We start from the raw sequence: 16,994 nt of genomic DNA on the forward strand, positions 1-16,994 counted from the left end.
TGGCCTTGCTGGGGCAGATCGAGGGGTGACTTGCACGGACACATACGCTTCTCTGAGGCGTTTATTGGGGTGTCGCTGGCTGCTGCAGGGCACCGGGGCGCAGAGCAGAGGGGTGACACAAAGCTGTCGGGAGACAGGACAAGGACAGACACAGCTGCCAGGGCAGCTGGCGAAGCCAGGGAGCCCCGAGGCTGGCTCCAGAGCCGTGGAGCTGCAGAGGCGTCTGACCAAACCCCAGCTCAGTCCTGCATGGCCATGGGTGGCTGGATCAGGTGAGGGCTGAGCTCTGGGGACCTCCTGGCGACGCTGTCTGCGCCTACGACTTCATTTCTGGAAGGGAAAGGGAAGTGCTGAGGGGCTGGGGAGACATCAGAGCCCAGCGCCAGGGCTGGAGACTCACCTCCACCTCCCCAAGCGCCAACAGGGATGGAGCTGTCCCTGGCAAGCCCAGCCCTCACCCCTGGGTGTCCCTGTCCCAGGTTGCCCCAGACCAGTCCCCACCCCAGGAAACACCAATATAGACCCCACTAAGCCCAGCCTGACCCATGTCGGAGGTGAACGGGGCTTTGCCTTGCTAGGGTGATGGTCTGCCACCTCCTCACCCCACACAAGGGCACAGAGGGACCCTGTCCTGGTGGATGGTCTGGCATGGACCCCCTGTACCAGACCAGCCCCCCTGCGCTCCTGAGGCAAGGACCACACAGTCGTGGTGGTGTGTGGGTGTGGATCCGGTCCAGAATGCCCAGCGCACAGCCAGGACACGGAGAACCCACGTGGTGCCCAAGATGGGGCCAAGCCTGGCACGTGGAGGGACCCAGTGCCTCACCCAGGATCCACAACTCACCATCGAGGATGTGAAACTCGTCTGCAGAGTCACAAAACCCTGCAAGAGAGAGCCCAGGGTGGTCACCCTTGCCTGGGCAACTGGGACCTCCCAGCCCTGCACCCCAAGGACACTGTGGGGCACAGCCCAGTCCTTGAACTGTGCATCCCTGTCCTTGTGGTGGCCACAGCATGGGGACAGACCCCACACATGGCCCTACTGTGGGTAACACTGGGCCACAAGCTGCTCAAACCCTCGTGGGTGTGCCTCCCCCTCCCCATGCTGGAGGGGACAGACCCCAGCCCCCACTGCCAGGCCCCTCCTGGGCACAGCCCTCGCCACGCGTGCCCCCTGCTCCCAGGGGACCACGTGCCACCCACCGTATGTGGGGAAGTAGTAGGTCACATCATCGCTCAGGCCCACAGCCCTGACGCGCTGCTCAAACTTGTCCACAACAGCGTCACTGACCTGGCTGGTCCGTCCTGTGTGGGGAGGAAGATGCCGTCAGCGGCCTCAAGCTCTGCCCCAACGCCCCCCCCGTGCCACAGGGCCAAGGGGTTTTTCAGATCAGAGAAGCTGGTTACTGGCTCCCCCCATCACAGCGTTTGGGGACAAAACTCTCCATCTGGCGACCAGGACCCTCAGGGAGACCCCACCTCTGCCTCTGGGTCCTCCAGGGCTCTGGTGGGTATCCCCTGAGCCCAGCACAGGTTTCCCAGCCCTCTGCTGCCCCTGTCCATCTTCTGCAAGCCCCCAAGCACTGACTCACCGTAGAGCTTGACGGAGATGCTCTGTCCCTTCTGGTAATAGAGGATGGCGTAGCTGCTGTGGTCCGTCTCGCCCACCAACACGTCCACCTTGCTGCCATAGCCACGGCCTGGGAAACAGAGAAGGCAGCCCCAGTTAGTCCCGGTTAACCCTGGTTAGCCCCAGCACTGTCCAGGAGCTTTGTTTTGCCATGAGTGGGGTGTACAAGGGGTGAAAATCAGGGCCAGAGCTGGTGCAGCCCCACAGGGTGCCGTTCTCCACCAGTGGGCACCAGCCCGTGGCACTGCCCATGATGCCATCTGGCATTGGGGCACTTTGAGACCCCAGAGGTGAGATACCGGGGGGAAGGACACTGGTACCAAAGCCCTGCTGAGGGCAGGAGTGTGTGGCTCCAGCTCCGCGATCCCTGCAGCCCCCATGCCGCCCCAGCCCAGCCTCCCTCACCCTTCAGGAGGAAGCGTCCATGTGCCTGGGCTGGGAGGTAGCGCTGCCTGATTTCCCAGCACATCCCGTCCCTGTACAGGGAGAGGAGGAGGTTGTCAGCACAGGTTGGGGAGGATCCCTGCTTGCCAGGGCACACACCGTATCTGTTTTCTTGGGCCTTTGTTTTCTCCCCAGGGAGATGCTGCGAAGAGATGTCCCAGACTCCCGTGGAGACACAGTGAGTGATGCAGAGCCTGAAAACGTGCTGAGCCTGAGGGGTCCCTGCCCCCTCCCTACAGCTCTAAGCCTGGTTTAACCCCTCAGCCCAGGGGGAAGCGCCCAAGGATGTGCTGGAGATCCCCCTCGTCAGCCATGCTGCCACTGGGGCAACCCCAATAGCTGGTGCCCGGCTGGGCGGCCGCGGAGTGACCACATGCCTGATCGGTGCCTCAGTTTCCCCAGCCTGGCTGCCCCTCACCCTGCCCAGCCTGGGCAGCCCACACCCACCCCAGACTGGTGGCCATGCGGGTGGCAGGGTACCAGCCTGCTGTGGCCACAGCTTCTATCACAAAACATCCCAGAGGAGATCCCACCCACACTTTGCTCCAGGGCAGCTCTCTCTTCCTTGGAGCCCGTGGCGGGGGCATTGGCCCTGCTCTGACCTGCCTGCAGCATCCCCATCCCACCCCGTGTCCCTTGTCCCCATCCCACGGCACTGGCCCTGCTCTGACCTGCCTGCAGCGTCCCTGTCCCTGCCTGTGGCCCCAGTGGCTGGTGTCACTCACAGATTCCTGAAGGTGCTGATGGCCAGGCTCTGCCCATCCAGGACGGTCACCGTCACTGCCGTGGCCTCCAGCCGGTGGCTGTGCTCCGCCAGGTAGCTGCAGCGGGAGGCCATGCCGACCAGGAACCACCTCCCTGTGAGCTGCATGGCACCGGGGTGGCACCATCTGCTGGACCACCACCCCAAGGTGCCACCACCCTAAGCACCTTTCTTCCGTGCTGTCTACCCTCACTTGGCACCTCTGCCCACAGCCTTGGCGTGCCCACGGGGTACAACTGCCCTTGTGTGGGAGCCAGTGGGTGGGACAGAGCAGGAAGATAGGAGCCTGGCACGGGTACAGGGGGGCTGCAGGGCAGGGGTGTCCGAGGCATCCACCCTCGCCTCACGCTGCCAGGGAGGTTGCGAGCACCCCAGGGCGGCCCTGGCCGTGCGCTGGGCAAGCACTCCACTCCCGTGCCCGGACCCTGCGGCCCCAGCTCGGACTGCCCAGCAGAGCCCCAGGTTCAACCCGAGGCCCGGCTGGAGGCCATGGCCAGCGCCGCCAGGGAACCGAGTGCCAAACCCAGAATCAAGAATGGCTGCACCAGCCCCGGGGCTGAGGATGGAGGCGGCTGCGGGAGCCAGGGGTCCGGCTGGACGGCAGCTGGCCAGGACGGGGGTCCCTGGCGAGGCTTCGGCCCCTGCGCCTGCCCCATGGGGCAGCTCTGGGGGCAGTGCGCGGGGCTGAGCTGGGCTCATGCTCCCGCGACCCCTGCCTGTGGTGTGGGGGGTGCGCCGGGGGGGCTCGGGCTGGGGGCCAGGCTGCAAGGACAGGTCTGGAGCGGGGACACTGCGGGCCGGGGGGACGCTGAGGGGTCAGACCTGGAGAAGGACACGCAGGGGGTCGGGCTGCAGCCACCGCTGCCTCCCTGTGGCCCCGAGTGCAGGGCTGTGACCCCAGCCCTGGTAGCAGGGACGGACGGGTGCCCACAGACCCCTCACCTGGGGCAGGCTGAGCTCCTCCTGAGCCGCCACCTTCTCCAACGTGCTCCGGGGAGGGGGCGGCCGCCGCCGCCGCCCTGGCGCCTGCCCCAGCCCCGGCGGGGCCGTGAGGAGCAGGCCCAGGAGCAGGAGGGTGCCCAGGGCTGCCATGGTGCCGGTCCGGCGGGGCCGCCTCTGCCGGGAAGCGGCGGGGGCAGGAGGGCGGCGGGGTCAGGCGGGCACCGCGGCCGGCCTGGAGCCGGGCCAGGTGGGGCCCCCGGGAGCTGCCGACCGGGGTAGGCCGGGAGGCTGGGATAAAGGCCGGAGTCAAGAGCAGGCCGGGGGCTGGGGGTCCCCATGAGCAGGGCCGGGCAGGGCCGCGGGGGGCGCAGCGGGGCCCGATCGCGAGCGGGCTTCTGGGGTCCCGGGAGGTGCCGACCCCGCGGGGGGGCGTGGCCTGGTCATGTGGGGGCGTGGCCTGATAGGACAGGGCGTGGTCTGTTCGGGGGCGTGGTCTGAGCAGGCTGGGCGGGGCGCTCGTTGAGCGAGTGTGCCGCGTTCGGCTGGCTGCGCCTAGCTCACTGTGGGGAGCTCTGGGCTCGAGCTCTCCGGCCTGCGGCAGAAAGCGGTGCGGTGATTGGAAGTTGGGGTGGAGAGAAACCACAGAGAGGGGCGGCTAGAGCGGCCTGTGACAGCCGGAGCGGATGTGTGGGGCGGGGAGGCCGGAAGCGCTGCGCGAGGGAGGCGGGGGCAGCGGAGCCGCCGAGGTGCCGTGAGGGGGTGGGGGCGGCCCGGGGCGGTGCGTGTGGGCCCCCCGGGGCGGGCGCGGGGTCCCTGGTGCGAGGCTGCGGGCGGCGGGGCCGGGCCTCACCCCCGTTTGCTTCCAGGCGCGGCGGCAGAATGACACGATGGACGCGGGCGGCGGCCCTCTCCTCCCCGACAGCGTCCTCTACGAGATCTTCCTCTACCTGGACCACGTAGACGTGCTCTCGGTGGGGCTGGTGTGCCAGCAGTGGCACGCCGTGGCCCGCGACGAGTTCCTCTGGAAGGAGCTCTTCTACCGCTACTACCGCATCTCCCGGGAGGTGCCCCGGCACCCAGGTGCGCTGGCGCGGGGGAAGGGGCTGGCGGCGGGGCTGCCTGCGGGGCTGACGGCCTTCCGGAGCCTGCCGAACAGGCAGGGCAGTCGCGTCGGGACAGGGGGCTGCTCAGCTCCGGGGCCTCCGGCGGCCCTGGGAGGCTGTTTCCCGGGTGGCAGCACCTGAAACCTCCCTTGCCGTGAGCTCAGAAGGGAAAATCCTCTCCCCCTCTGCTGCTCGGTCCTCTGTTCTCTGGTGTGGAGGGTGGAGGAGCCACTAAACCGTGTCTCATTAGCAGTCTGCAGTCTTGGATAGTGATGTGCATGCAAAGGGTTCTGGAACTGCCCAGACCCTTCAGAAAGGGGCATCAGATAGCTGAAAATGCTTCGACTTGCCTTTTCTTTCACAGAAAGATGGTTTCTGAGCTCTCTCTAGGCAAGTGCTCTCTGGTAGCTACTGCACAGCTTGTCTGGGCGCTGCTGCTGGGGGAGATCCTGAGGAGATGCAGTGAGTCATTGTGCGCTGCTACATCACAGCCCAGTTGGATTCCATGATAATCACTGCTGGCTTTTCCTGATCAGGACTTCGTAGCAAGCCTCTGCTTCAGGCTCTGTCCCTTTCTCATCCGGACTAGGAAGAGCTACAAATACACATTAGCTGATCAAAGTATTTCCATAAGACGTAGGCAGCAGCTGCAGCCTGGCTGTGGAGGGAGAACGCGCTGCTGCCTGGAGAGGGAGGTGGGTGTGCGGCAATTTAATTGTACGGTGGGTAAATGCTAAGGCAGTAGCTGACCCACTTTGCGTGGGCAGGTCAGACTTGATCTTGGCCTCGGCTTGCAGTAGGAAAATTACCCATTAACAGTCAGCATCAACTGAGCCTGGCAGGGCCTTCCCTGGGTAGAACTGTCGGCAGTCTTGGTGGTGGCAGTCATACCATCACAGGTCTGTTCCCTGCTGCGTGTCAGGTGCTGGAAGCAGTTTGGTGCAGTCTGGAAGGGTAACTCAGTGCTGTTGCACCAGCTGAGACAGGCCTTGGGGACCTGATGACAGGAGCCCTTGCTGCCAAGGTGGGTCTCTCTTGGAGTCCAAAAAGTCTGTTCCCAGTGTGCTGCAGAGGTCTGGGAGGGCTGTGCTCCATCCTCCGCCCCGAGGATGTACCGGGAGCTCCCAGCAGTGGCCATGGCAGAGGGAATTGGCTTCATGATCTTGAGTTGCAGTTGCTACAGAAGGATGAGAAGAAACACTGAGGATCAAGCAGCAGGAACCCGTCTCCCTGCAGTGGGGAACGTGAGTGCAAAAGGGCTCTGAGAAGAGACGATGCAGATGGGACGACTCAGGCTGTGTGATGTCATTTGCATAGACAGGGTTGAGGATGTTCGCTTTAGGTTTTATTTGAGGATCTTTGTCCAGGCTCGTTCACTTCCAGCCCCCTGCAGTTAGTTAGTAAGCTGCCTGCCCTGTTCTCTAGCACTGATAGGGATTGAGCGGTCGGTGTAACTCGGTAACATATTCAGGCACCTCCCAGGCTGCACCTCTGGAGCTGTGAGGCAGCTCCATGGGGCAGGGGGTGGCTGGAAGGCCCAGGAAGGGGCTGAAGCAGTTTGGGGAAACCCCCTGCCAACCTGCCTGCCCTAGGCAGCTCTGTGGTTTGGGGAATGGTATCCAGTGGGTCTTGTTAGAGAAAATGTTGGGTTTGCTTGGCCAGATGGGATCTGTTCGGACTGCTTCCCAGCCAGACACAGAACTTCAGAGGGGGATGAAGCCCTCAGCCTAGTAAGTAATGATGGGATGTCCTGGCAGCAAGCTGCTCCCTGCCTGCAGGAACAGGTGCCTCCTGGGGTGCAGCAAGTTCCAAAAAACCCTTCAGTCCTGTTCACTGTAACTAGGGAAATTGGCCCTTATGCATACGTGTCTAATCCTCTTTGCTTCCTTGGGATTTGCTGCTGCAGGAAGCCTGGCTTTTTATTGGCCATCAGTGTGACTTCTGTGAGTGTCCTCCAGACTCTGCTTCTGCAGGGCTCCTCCACTGTCCTGGCACACTGTGTCCAGCTCCCATTCTTCTTTCTTGTTTTCTCTAGTCTCTTATCTCATGGAGGCAATTTTTTCCTGGCCTCATACCCTTTCTGGAACCTTCTTAATTCTGTGTTAGACAAGATAAAGATAATCAGAGCAGAGCCCAGTACCCTGAGGAGCAGCTTCTCTCTCATCGCATGATAGATTTGTTTGTGTTGTGCTGGAGCACATCTGCAGTTCTGATGGCTGTTTTGTCCTGAGCAAGGCTTTTGTTAGATAGCTAACAGCTATGCCGTGGATTTTTCTTGCAGTGGCTGTACTGGCTTAGAAAGTAGTGGTATGGTGTGGAGTTGTGTGTTTACTGGACGAAAAGGGTTTTTTTGTGTGTGTCTGCAGGAGTGGGGAAGCTACTGAGAAAAATGTTAAGCCTTGCTAGCACAGCTGAAGTCATAGGGACCTTGGCCCCAGCAGAGCTCCTGGCATTGCTAGCAGCAAAGACTGCACTTTATTAAAGACTAACTCTGCAGTTGCCATGTTTAGCTCAGGTCTGTCACTTCCCTCCACTTACATTCCTGTCCCATGTCCCTGCTTGTGTGTTAAAGCTGCTGTCTCCTGGTATGACGAGTTCCAGAGGCTCTACGACACCATCCCTTGCGTGGAAGTGCAGGCCCTGAAGGAGCACAATGACCAGGTTTTGCACCTCAGCTTCTCCCATTCTGGCTGTTTGTTTGCATCGTGCTCCAAAGACTGTACCGTCAAGGTAAAGTGGAAGCCTCCCCTCCACAACTCTTCCAGCTTTGATTTAGTGGGGCTTAGCTCCTAGGGCAGCCTTTAGAAAGTCTGTGGAGAGGAGAGTTTTGACCAGATGTCCCTGGACTTAGGTTCGTGCAGATGCTGAGTTTTTCTCAAAGCCGCAGAACTAATGACTCTTGCAATTGTAGCCTTGAGGGCTGTGGATTCCAGTTCCAGCCACCGTGAAGGTGGCTGAGGTGCTCTTCCTGGCTCTGGCTGCTTTCTAGATGCAAATCAGTCCTGTTGTGCTGGGGATCTAATCTCTAACAAAGACTGTGGAGATGATGCACTGCAGAAGTTGCCTTGCATGAGTGGTTGTCTTGGGAGAAATCTCTCTGAACATGCTGAAAAATGCAGCTGTGACAGTACCATTCACTGCCTGAACACCTCCACTGGCTGATGGAGAAGCAGTCCTGCATTTAGCCACTCCCTGAAGCTGTTAGCCATTTCCTGTCAGGAGAATTGACAGGGAAATTGAGACTGGGAGGCAGTTCAATAGGGCCTTTGATATTTTTTTATTTTCCCCCTGTCCTGGTGAGTGCTGGCAGAACAGAAAAAGTGGAGCCACTCTCGGGCTTCTCGACAGGTTCCTGATTGTTTGTCCTTCTGTCTGTAGATCTGGAGCAATGAGTTGGACATCTCCCTGCAGCACAGCTCCAATATGAGGCCGTACAACTGGAGCTACACACAGTTCTCCCAGTTCAACTCCGATGACTCCCTCCTTCTGGTGTCAGGTGTCTTTGTGGGGCCTCACAACTCCTCGTCAGGAGAGATTGCCGTAATCAGCATGGGTAAATACCACCCTCGCCTTCACTGGGTCTTCCTGAGAGGTGTGAAATGTTGGGTACTAGGGTCCCTCCTCTTTGAGTGTGTGGTGGCCTTGACCTCTGCTTGTCCTGCCTTCCACCATCTGTGCAAAGGGGTCCCAATCACAGTTTCACAGAGTAAATCTTCCAGATGATAGCCTTAACTCTGCTCAGGTCACCATGTCATCACCTAAAGGCAGTGTGGCATACGTTTATTCTCACTTAACTTCCATGCTAAGTGACAGTCTGGGAAAGGCAAGAGTTATCTGCATTACCTGTTGTCTTGAAGCCACCGTTTCTGACTCAAGTGGTGTTAGTCCCACCCTGAGGTCTTAGGTGGCTTTGTGAGGTACATTCATCCACGTCTGCTTCACGTCTTCTGCTGCAGTTCTGTGAAACCCACTAATCCCAGCTGCGTTATCTCTCACTGTCTCTGTGCTATAGTCCCACTGGGACAAAAATTGAGGAGTGCTGCTAAGTGCACAGCTGTCTTGCTCAGGCCCTGAGCCCCAGGGGAGGGAGTGAAGAAGTTCTGTATGTGTTTGACTTGTTCTTGTCCTTGGGGTGTCTGCTTTGGGCCATGCTCAGAGAAAGACACTGAGGTTAGATTGCTCTCTGCTCTCTGTCTGGCTCCCCTTTTATTGTGCATGGTCTCCCCACACATCTCTGTAGAAGAGAGAAATAATCTATCTCCATAATAGTGACTGGAACTGGATGTTGGTTGGGCAGTGTGTGCTCAGCTTGCGGTGGAGGTGCTGCATCAGTGCCTCTCCTGCAGAGACTTGAATCCACTTCCCATGTCATGGTTTCACCAGAGCCCTTGCTGGGAGCCATCACCTCACTCTTGTGTTTCCCCTCCCTTCCAGAGAACTTCACGCTGCTTTCAAGGGTGAGGAATAAACCCTATGATGTGTTTGGCTGCTGGCTGAATGAAACCAACTTGATATCTGGCAATCTGCATCGGATTGGGCGTATAACCTCCTGTTCTGTGCTGTGGCTGAACAATGCTTTCCAGGTGAGGTGCCTTTGTTCCAGCTCCACAGGCAGTGCAGCTTCCTGCTGGCTCCTGGGAGAGGAAAAACTGTGGAGGAGGTGTGAGCGGGGAAGAATGGCCCAGTCCTCCTGTCCTCCCCGTTTGTCTCCTCTGACTTGCCCTGAGGATCTTGAGCTTGAGGCAGCCCTTGTGTGAGGTTTCTCCACACTCGTTGTTGTGGTACCCATTGCAATATTCTAACTCTACCCTCAGATTCTATTAACTCTTGCCTCATTAATTGGGATGAGGGGTTGGCTACAGTGCCCTAGAGCACACATTGCTCAACAGCAGAGTGGTTGAACCACAGCAGGGTTGCTAAGGTCCTTGATAGTATGAAGCTGGGCCTGGGTTGGCTGTAGTCTGGCATGTATCCAAGCAATGGCTGTTGTCCCACTTGGCAGCTCAGTGCGTTGTTCCCAGGAGCCAGAGGCAGCTGAGAGGCTGAGCTCAGCCCTGCCTGTCCTTGCTGACATTTCTGTGGGCCAGGTGCTGTCTCTGATTCTGTGATAAGACCTGGAGATCAGTGTGTGCTGGCCTTAGACTGCTTTTTTGCTGCTTGTTCATTCTGTGGCACTTGTGCTGCTCGGACATGTTCCTCTTCCACGTTTTGCCTCTTTCTCAACATCACAGCTGCACGTCCTGGTCTTTTGCATTTTTTAACTTGAACGATTGATGCTGGCCCCAGGTGAAATCCTCTGGTAGCAGAGATCCTTCCCATAACTACACCTCTGTGCTGCACTGACACTACAGTGTTAACTCTTCCATCTCCAAGAGGCAAGGAGGGGCCTTGCCCACTTTGACAGGGGGTGTTGAAGTGCTCCTGCAGACTGCCAGGATTGCAGACCGCCTGCAGACCCCCAGTTAGGCAGGAAGAGACCTGCTGCTTGTGTCCGGGACCAGGTAACCAGGCTGAGGGATACAGGCAAACCTCAGGAGCACAGAGGTCCTCCATCTCTGCTGCTTGTACGCCAGAGGGATGGCACTTCACACTCCACCTGTGTTTATCGCAGAGGCCTGTTCCTGAAATGCTTTTAAAGCACCAACCAGCACCAGCTAATGACTTCAGGCCGGGGAGTGGCAGCAAGGCTGCCTGGCCTCTGTGTTTCCCAGCTCCACTGTTGTCTGTCTGCAGGAGCTTTTTGTCTCACTGTGCCCACCTCCAAGATGGGAAGGAGCGCAACAAAGCTGGCCAGCCTCTTGGGCCAGTTCTCATGGTCAGTGCTCCATATAGCAGTGTGAAGAGAGGTCAGTGTGGTGCTGTTGTGTGCTGTGTGAGCTCAAGATCTGAGCTGGTTTGAGCTGTAGGAGTGACACTCCAGTGAGGTGGTTCCTGCTTACTTCTTCCTTCTGCTTGCAGGGCATCGAGTCAGAGAATGTTAATGTAGTGAAGAGACTGTTCAAAATCCAAAACCTGAATGCCAGCACTATCCGGACCGTGATGGTGGCTGACTGCAGCCGGTACGATTCCCCAGACCTGCTCCTGGACTACGAGGAGCAGCTAGCTGCTTCCTCCACCTCTACCTGCCCAGTCTTTGATCTTGGCAGTGACAGTGAGGAAGAGGAGGCCAAGCCCAAGCAGACTCCAGAGCCAGCAGTACAGGAATTACCGGATGAAGGGGGTGTGACAGCAGAGGATGGGCTGCAGCAATTCCTTGATGATATCATGGAGGGCCGTGTGAGGCCTGCCATGACTGAGACAGAGTTGGAGACAAAGGTGGCCGAGCTGTTTGTACGCAACAGAACTAAACCACCTGAGCTGAACGTGCTCTCCACAGACAGCAACAGCAAGACAAAATACTTAATCTTCACCACAGGATGCCTCACCTACTCCCCACACCAGATAGGTAAGGCTGCGGTCTGAGCCCAGGGCATGGCAGCCTCCCTGGGGATGTGGGCTGCAGCTACATTCTGAATTTGAATCTGGAAAAGACCTGTTTTATTTGCTGCCTGATTGTGGTGAGTGAGTTGCAGTTTTGCTCAGGCTGCTGGATTCTTGATACAGGAGGCTTTTGAGATGCCCCTGTCACTGAAGGGGGTTCCACCCTGCAAGTGCTTGCCTGAGGGTTGTTTTGTTGCTACCAGGCTTGACACATGGCCAAACAAGAAAGTTGTGGCAAGGGCTGAGCAGAAGATCAAGAAGGAACTCCTGACTTAATGACATCAGCCATGATTCACACATAAGCAGGTGGATGTGAAGGGCAGCGATTGCCCTGACAGGGCATGTGGAAGGGCCTCAGTCCTGTTCTCCTGTGGGCATGGGGAGGGCATCAGGGCAAGACTAGCTCGAGCAGCTTGGAGTTCAGATGTGTGTTGCTTGTGCAGTGCCCCTCAGCTCTCGGAGACGGAGCCCTGCCTGCCCCTGTGCCTTGGCTGCCTCCCCCGCTGCCCAGTGTGTGATCACCCTGCATCACGTGGCCTTTCAGTCTCGGTGACACACTTGGGCACCTCTGGTTTGGTACTGAAGAGGCTTCATGGTGGGTTATTAGCTGTCCCTGTGGGGGTCTCCCTGGCGAGCTGATGCCAGGCAGCTTGCTGATGCTCAGCCTCCTCACTCAGCAGGTTACAAGGGACTATGGCTGCAGCACAAGCCAATGCAGTGGCACTGCTGATGATGACCTTTTTCTGTGTTAGGACTTCCCTTGATCATCTGGACCTCTCTTGTTGAGGCACTGGGACTAGGAGCACCTGAATTTATAGGAAAACAGTGCAGTGATGAGCAGAAGCAGGTAGTCTGGCTGCTTCTCCAAAAGCTCCTAAAGCTAGCAGAGAAGGTCAGTGGAAAGGACCAGACAAATCAATAGAAATGTGGGGAGGGAAGGAGAGCTGCTTCCAGGCAAGAAGCAAGGCTTCTGTAGTTTCAGTTCCTTTTGCTGCTTGCACAATTACATCATTGCTTTCTAGCTGCAGGCGCTTCTAACCTTCCTGTTACTTGGTCCTGCACCAATACAACCCAGTAAGGCAGGGAAAGGCAGTTTCCAAAGCTGTAGGCAACTTGGAGAAGAGTCACTTGGTCTTTGCCCACCTAAGTCAGGAATGTGACCGGGACTAAGTGTAGCTGTACTCCATGCTCCTGTCCATGGCCGGGTCTGTAGACAGGCGTGGTGGACACTGGCCTGCCTCCGGGCACGTGGCAGGTGGTCTGCCCAGACTCAGCCCTGCAAGCAGCGCTGCATCGTGATCCACCAGGGTGAGCAAACACTGCCTCGCAGGCTGGGGCCTGCAGCAAGCAAAGGCAAAGCGTGGTGCAGAGGCAGCGCCTGCCTTTGGACTCCACCGACTTCCAGCCCAGCCTCCCAGGGCCGTGGGTTTTGGTGCCTTTGAACTCCAGTGACTCCCTGGCTGGCAGCCAGTGCCCGCGGCACAGACTGGCTGTTCGGAGGGACGAACCCTGGCTCGGCTCCTCTCCCAACCATGAGTCACTGCAAAATGTTATGTTTGCCCACTGGTTTGTGTGTCGAACCGGCCTTTGTGCATCTGCTGTCTGCCTCCAGGGAACTGGTACTTGAAAGAGCTTGCTGTTGTGCTCATCTCTCGCCAGGCTGCTGGTGGGAGCCATGCTCCCGGCTGCTGGGCATCGGTGCTACCTTGCCTGATCTGCAGCACGCAAGCACTTCTCCTGCAGGAGTTTGCTGTGAGCTCCTGTCTCCCTTGTGCTGGTGGCAGGCTTGAGGCATGGGCAAAGCCTCCTGTTCCACTGGCTTGTGGCAGGGGTGCGGGGTCATGTAGCTGAGTTTGGAACTGGGGTTGTAATGCTGTGGAAATGAGGATGCTGGTGAGCAATGCCACTGTGGGTGAAAGAGTGGCGGTCATGTCCTGAAGGTCCTGGGCTGCCCGGGTTTAGATGCAGTGATGTTGTGAAGGTCCTCAGACCTGAGGTGCAGTGTGATGTCACCTCTACCTTGTTCCGCGGAAGAGGGCTAAAATCAAGGGTGTTTGGCAGCGATTCCCTCAGGGGAGTGATGGGGTGGGCCACCTTCTAGCTCCTCTTGGACTCACTGAGGATTAAGCCCATGTGTGCGCAAGAGCTGCTGAGGTTTGTAGGAGTCCTCCAGGAAGCTGTTGTCGATGGTTTGTGTTTGCAACCTCTGCCTAGAGCTGGAAGGGGACAGGGCTTGACACACAGCATGTCTCCTTTAGTCAGGAAGTTCAAAAGCTCTATAGCACTTGAGCTCAGTTTGGGTTTAAACCTCTGTTCTTGGAGCTTTCTGGGGATGACCCTAGCCTGCACTTGACAGTGTTGAGGGAAAATCCTGCCACAGCCAGTGTATCTGCTGGGCCTCCTCCAGGTTGGGTATTGCAGGAAAAGGGCCCAGCCTAAGGATTTATTTAGGAGAAAAACCTTTCTGCAGCCAGAGTGTCTCCTGGGCCAACGCAGCTTCCTTGTGCTTCAGAGCACACTGCGGGCTGGGCTTGGAGCAAGATATGGCTTGCACCAGCCAGTTTGGCAGCCAGGTGCTGGGCATCTCCCTGGCTGGGGTTGAATGTGTCACCATGTCACTTACTGGCAGTGTCCTGGCCAAAAGCACCAGTTGCGAGAGCTTGAAGGAACACAGCAGGGGCAGCAGCCCTGTCCTGCTCCTCGGCTAGCGAGCCAATTCTCCTTTCTTAGCAGCACTAAGGGAAGCCCCTTCTTGAAGCCTGGGGACTTCCACCAGCCCCGCTGTCTGCTGGCAGCAGCCTGCAGAACCACCTGATTCTGCTTTCTGTCCCCAAGGGATTAAAAGGATCCTGCCCCATCAGATGACAACTGCTGGGCCGGTGCTTGGGGAGGAGAGGCGCTCGGATGAGTTCTTTGACTCACTGGATCACGTCATTGACATCCATGGGCACATCATCGGCATGGGCCTCTCCCCTGACCACAGGTGAGTGTGGCGGGGTGGCAATCCTGGCTTCAGATGCTGCAGGGGCTGGGCAACAGCTGCTTAGGGGTTTTGTGGGGCAAACAGGAGAAGAAATGACTAGTGGATGGAGCAGGGAGCCCGTACAGGCTGCTCTGCTCTTTCACATCCCATTTATGTCTTAGGAGTGATGGCATGTGTATGGCCTGAGGATCTCCCCAGATCTCCCCAAAAATGCTTTCCTCCCTCTGTACTGCTGAGCCTGGTTCAGGATAGGGTCAGGTGAGGAGCCTTGTAAGAGTGAAGGAGCTGCCCACACCAATGAGTCTTGTTCCCAAGGCAGATCAATACACCACCATTCTTAAAGTTGGGTTTAATAAGATTAAAAAGGTTTGGCCTAGCCCCTAGGGCCCACCATCCCAATTGTGGTGGCCCTTTCCTTTCCAAACAGGTCACGAAGTGGTTCAGCAACATGTTCCTGTGTTTCAGCCTGGATTTTAGTGACCAGAGCTGCAGGCTTGCTAAGGACCAGAGAAAATGCTTGGTCCCTGCCCTGCCTGACTGCACTGTGCCTTTACCAGCTGGGGCACAGTGAGCTTCATTGCATGTGGTGAGGTACAGGGTAACCCCTCTGCTCCCCTCCCCGAGGTACCTGTATGTGAACAGTCGTGCCTGGCCTCGGAACTGCGTCATCTCCGACCCGATGCAGCCGCCCCCCATCGCCGAGGAGATCGATCTGCACGTGTTCGACCTGAAGACAATGAAGGAGGTGAAAAGAGCCCTCCGTGCCCATCGGGCCTACACGCCCAACGAGGAGTGCTTCTTTATCTTCCTGGATGTCAGCAGGGACTTCGTAGCAAGGTGTGTGGTGATGGGGGTGGGCAGGATCCTGTCCCTGTGTCGACGAGGGCCCTAGTGCTGGCAGGACAGCTTGTGCAAGGGTGCGTCCGTGTGCTGGAAACTCCTGTGTGTTGTGAGCAGAGCAGGAAATAATGGGAGATTTGTAGAGCAGAAGGACTGAATCAGAGGGTGTTGATACAGGCTGTCCACCCTTGCCCTGCTGTGAAATTAGTGAGGGAAGGGGAAATTTTGGGCTGTGGCATGTTTGGCAGCAGGTGGCAAATGCCCTTCTTGGAGGCTGCAGGAGCTATGGGGTGAGTTGAAAGGGTGTTTCAAACAGCCTCTGGATCCCAGAGGGAGCTGACCTACCCCAGGTTGAAGCTCATGGGTGATGGTGCTGCAGATGGAGGCTGGGGCCTCTGGCCAGGCTGTGGGGTACCTCTGCCTCCATCTGCGGAAGGAAGGCGGTTGGGAGAAGCAGGTTATCGGGGCTGCTGGGGTGACATCCTTACTGTCTTGTCCACCGCAGTGGGGCAGAGGATCGCCATGGCTATATCTGGGACCGGCACTATAACATCTGCCTGGCCAAACTGCAGCACGACAATGTGGTCAACTCAGTGGCGTTCAGCCCGGTGGAGCAGGAGCTGCTCCTGACAGCCAGCGATGACACCACCATCAAGGTGTGGCGCTCCCCTCGTGCTGTGCGCATCCAGCAGGCCAGGAAGCCCAGGCCCAGGAAACTGCTCTTCTCCTGGCTCATGAACCAGAAAAGCTGAACCCAGGTACGCCTGCTCCTGCAGCTTCCTCACTGCAGTCACCTCCCTTGGAGCTTGCAGAGCTTTGAGCCCTGCACAACAGAGACGAGCTCTGGGCACACAAATCCCATCCGTCAAGTCAGGAGGGACCCCGGTAGTGGGAATTGCTTCCCCCTTGGAGCATCTGCTTCAAAGACAGAACGTAAGAGCTGAGGGCCCGTTCCTGGGCACGGCGGGCAGCAGCCTGAGCTGATCGTTGCAGGGTAGGCTCGCCACAGCTTCACACGAACGCTGCTGCTTGGTCATAGCTCTCTGGGTGAGCTTTGGTCTCTGAGAACAGACTGAGGCACGTCTCTAGTGTTTGTACTGTGTGAGTGTGGGATGTGGCTGACCTCGCTGAGAGCTACGGGCTGCAGAGCACTTGGCAGAAGCAGAAGTACAGTGCTGAGCTGCCTTACTGCAGGACTCTTTTAATACAGTAGTTTTATTAATGTCTGTTTGTCCCAAACCTCCATGGGCAACTTGTCTGGCTGCTGGGTAATGCTGAGTGCCTCCTCCCATGTGGCGTCTTGGCCCCAGAGGGCAGCAGGGACTGGAGGGCAGTGAGAGGGCAGTGCGGGAGGCAGGGCTGGGGGGGCCTGGCTGGTGTCTCGTGTGGCCCCTGGGGACGCAGCCAGTGCTCTGTTGATGCCTTCTGCTAGCAACCATGCGTTGGTATCACCAGTGTCCAAACTTGAGAGTGGGGAGGGCTGGTGGTGACATGGTGCTGGCTTTGCCTCTGTCTTCCTCTGCTAAGCAGCACTTAAATAAGCTATGGCATTGGTAACGTATTTATTCTAGGGGATCTGCTGTCCCTTCCCAAGGGGGTAGCTGTGAGGATGGCTGGTGGGGCTCATGATCACTTCCCTCCCATGCTACTGAAGTCATGGCACTTTAGGTTCTCTTGGTATACTCTCCGTGAATAGGTGTAGGCACTGGTGGGTGGCTGCAGGTATTCGCCCACAGGTGACCAGGGGAACACAGCCCTCTTAGGCCTGAAGTGACAGCTGAATAAGCTTCCTTCTATGTGGGCTGACCT

At 57.9% G+C, this 16,994-nt stretch overlaps 2 protein-coding genes across 2 annotated transcripts; one reads left to right on the plus strand and one right to left on the minus strand.

The window, feature by feature from the left end:
• Positions 1–316: 316 nt before the first annotated feature.
• On the minus strand, positions 317–3,929 carry C8G (complement C8 gamma chain; the record flags this gene model as incomplete). The annotated part of the gene is made up of 7 exons (XM_082009120.1): positions 317–330; positions 827–883; positions 1,204–1,305; positions 1,593–1,700; positions 2,036–2,106; positions 2,800–2,939; positions 3,780–3,929. The coding sequence occupies 7 exons, from the start codon at positions 3,927–3,929 to the stop codon at positions 317–319; spliced, it is 642 nt and encodes a 213-aa protein (XP_081865246.1).
• Positions 3,930–4,666: 737 nt separating this feature from the next.
• FBXW5 (F-box and WD repeat domain containing 5) lies at positions 4,667–15,937 on the plus strand (the record flags this gene model as incomplete). The annotated part of the gene is made up of 8 exons (XM_082008904.1): positions 4,667–4,859; positions 7,455–7,612; positions 8,261–8,435; positions 9,317–9,465; positions 10,841–11,327; positions 14,198–14,345; positions 14,970–15,182; positions 15,691–15,937. The coding sequence occupies 8 exons, from the start codon at positions 4,667–4,669 to the stop codon at positions 15,935–15,937; spliced, it is 1,770 nt and encodes a 589-aa protein (XP_081865030.1).
• Between the last annotated feature and the right edge of the window lie 1,057 nt (positions 15,938–16,994).

The sequence above is a fragment of the Phaethon aethereus genome (assembly GCF_964289735.1).
Source record: "Phaethon aethereus genome assembly, chromosome: 20".
Taxonomy (NCBI): domain Eukaryota; kingdom Metazoa; phylum Chordata; class Aves; order Phaethontiformes; family Phaethontidae; genus Phaethon; species Phaethon aethereus.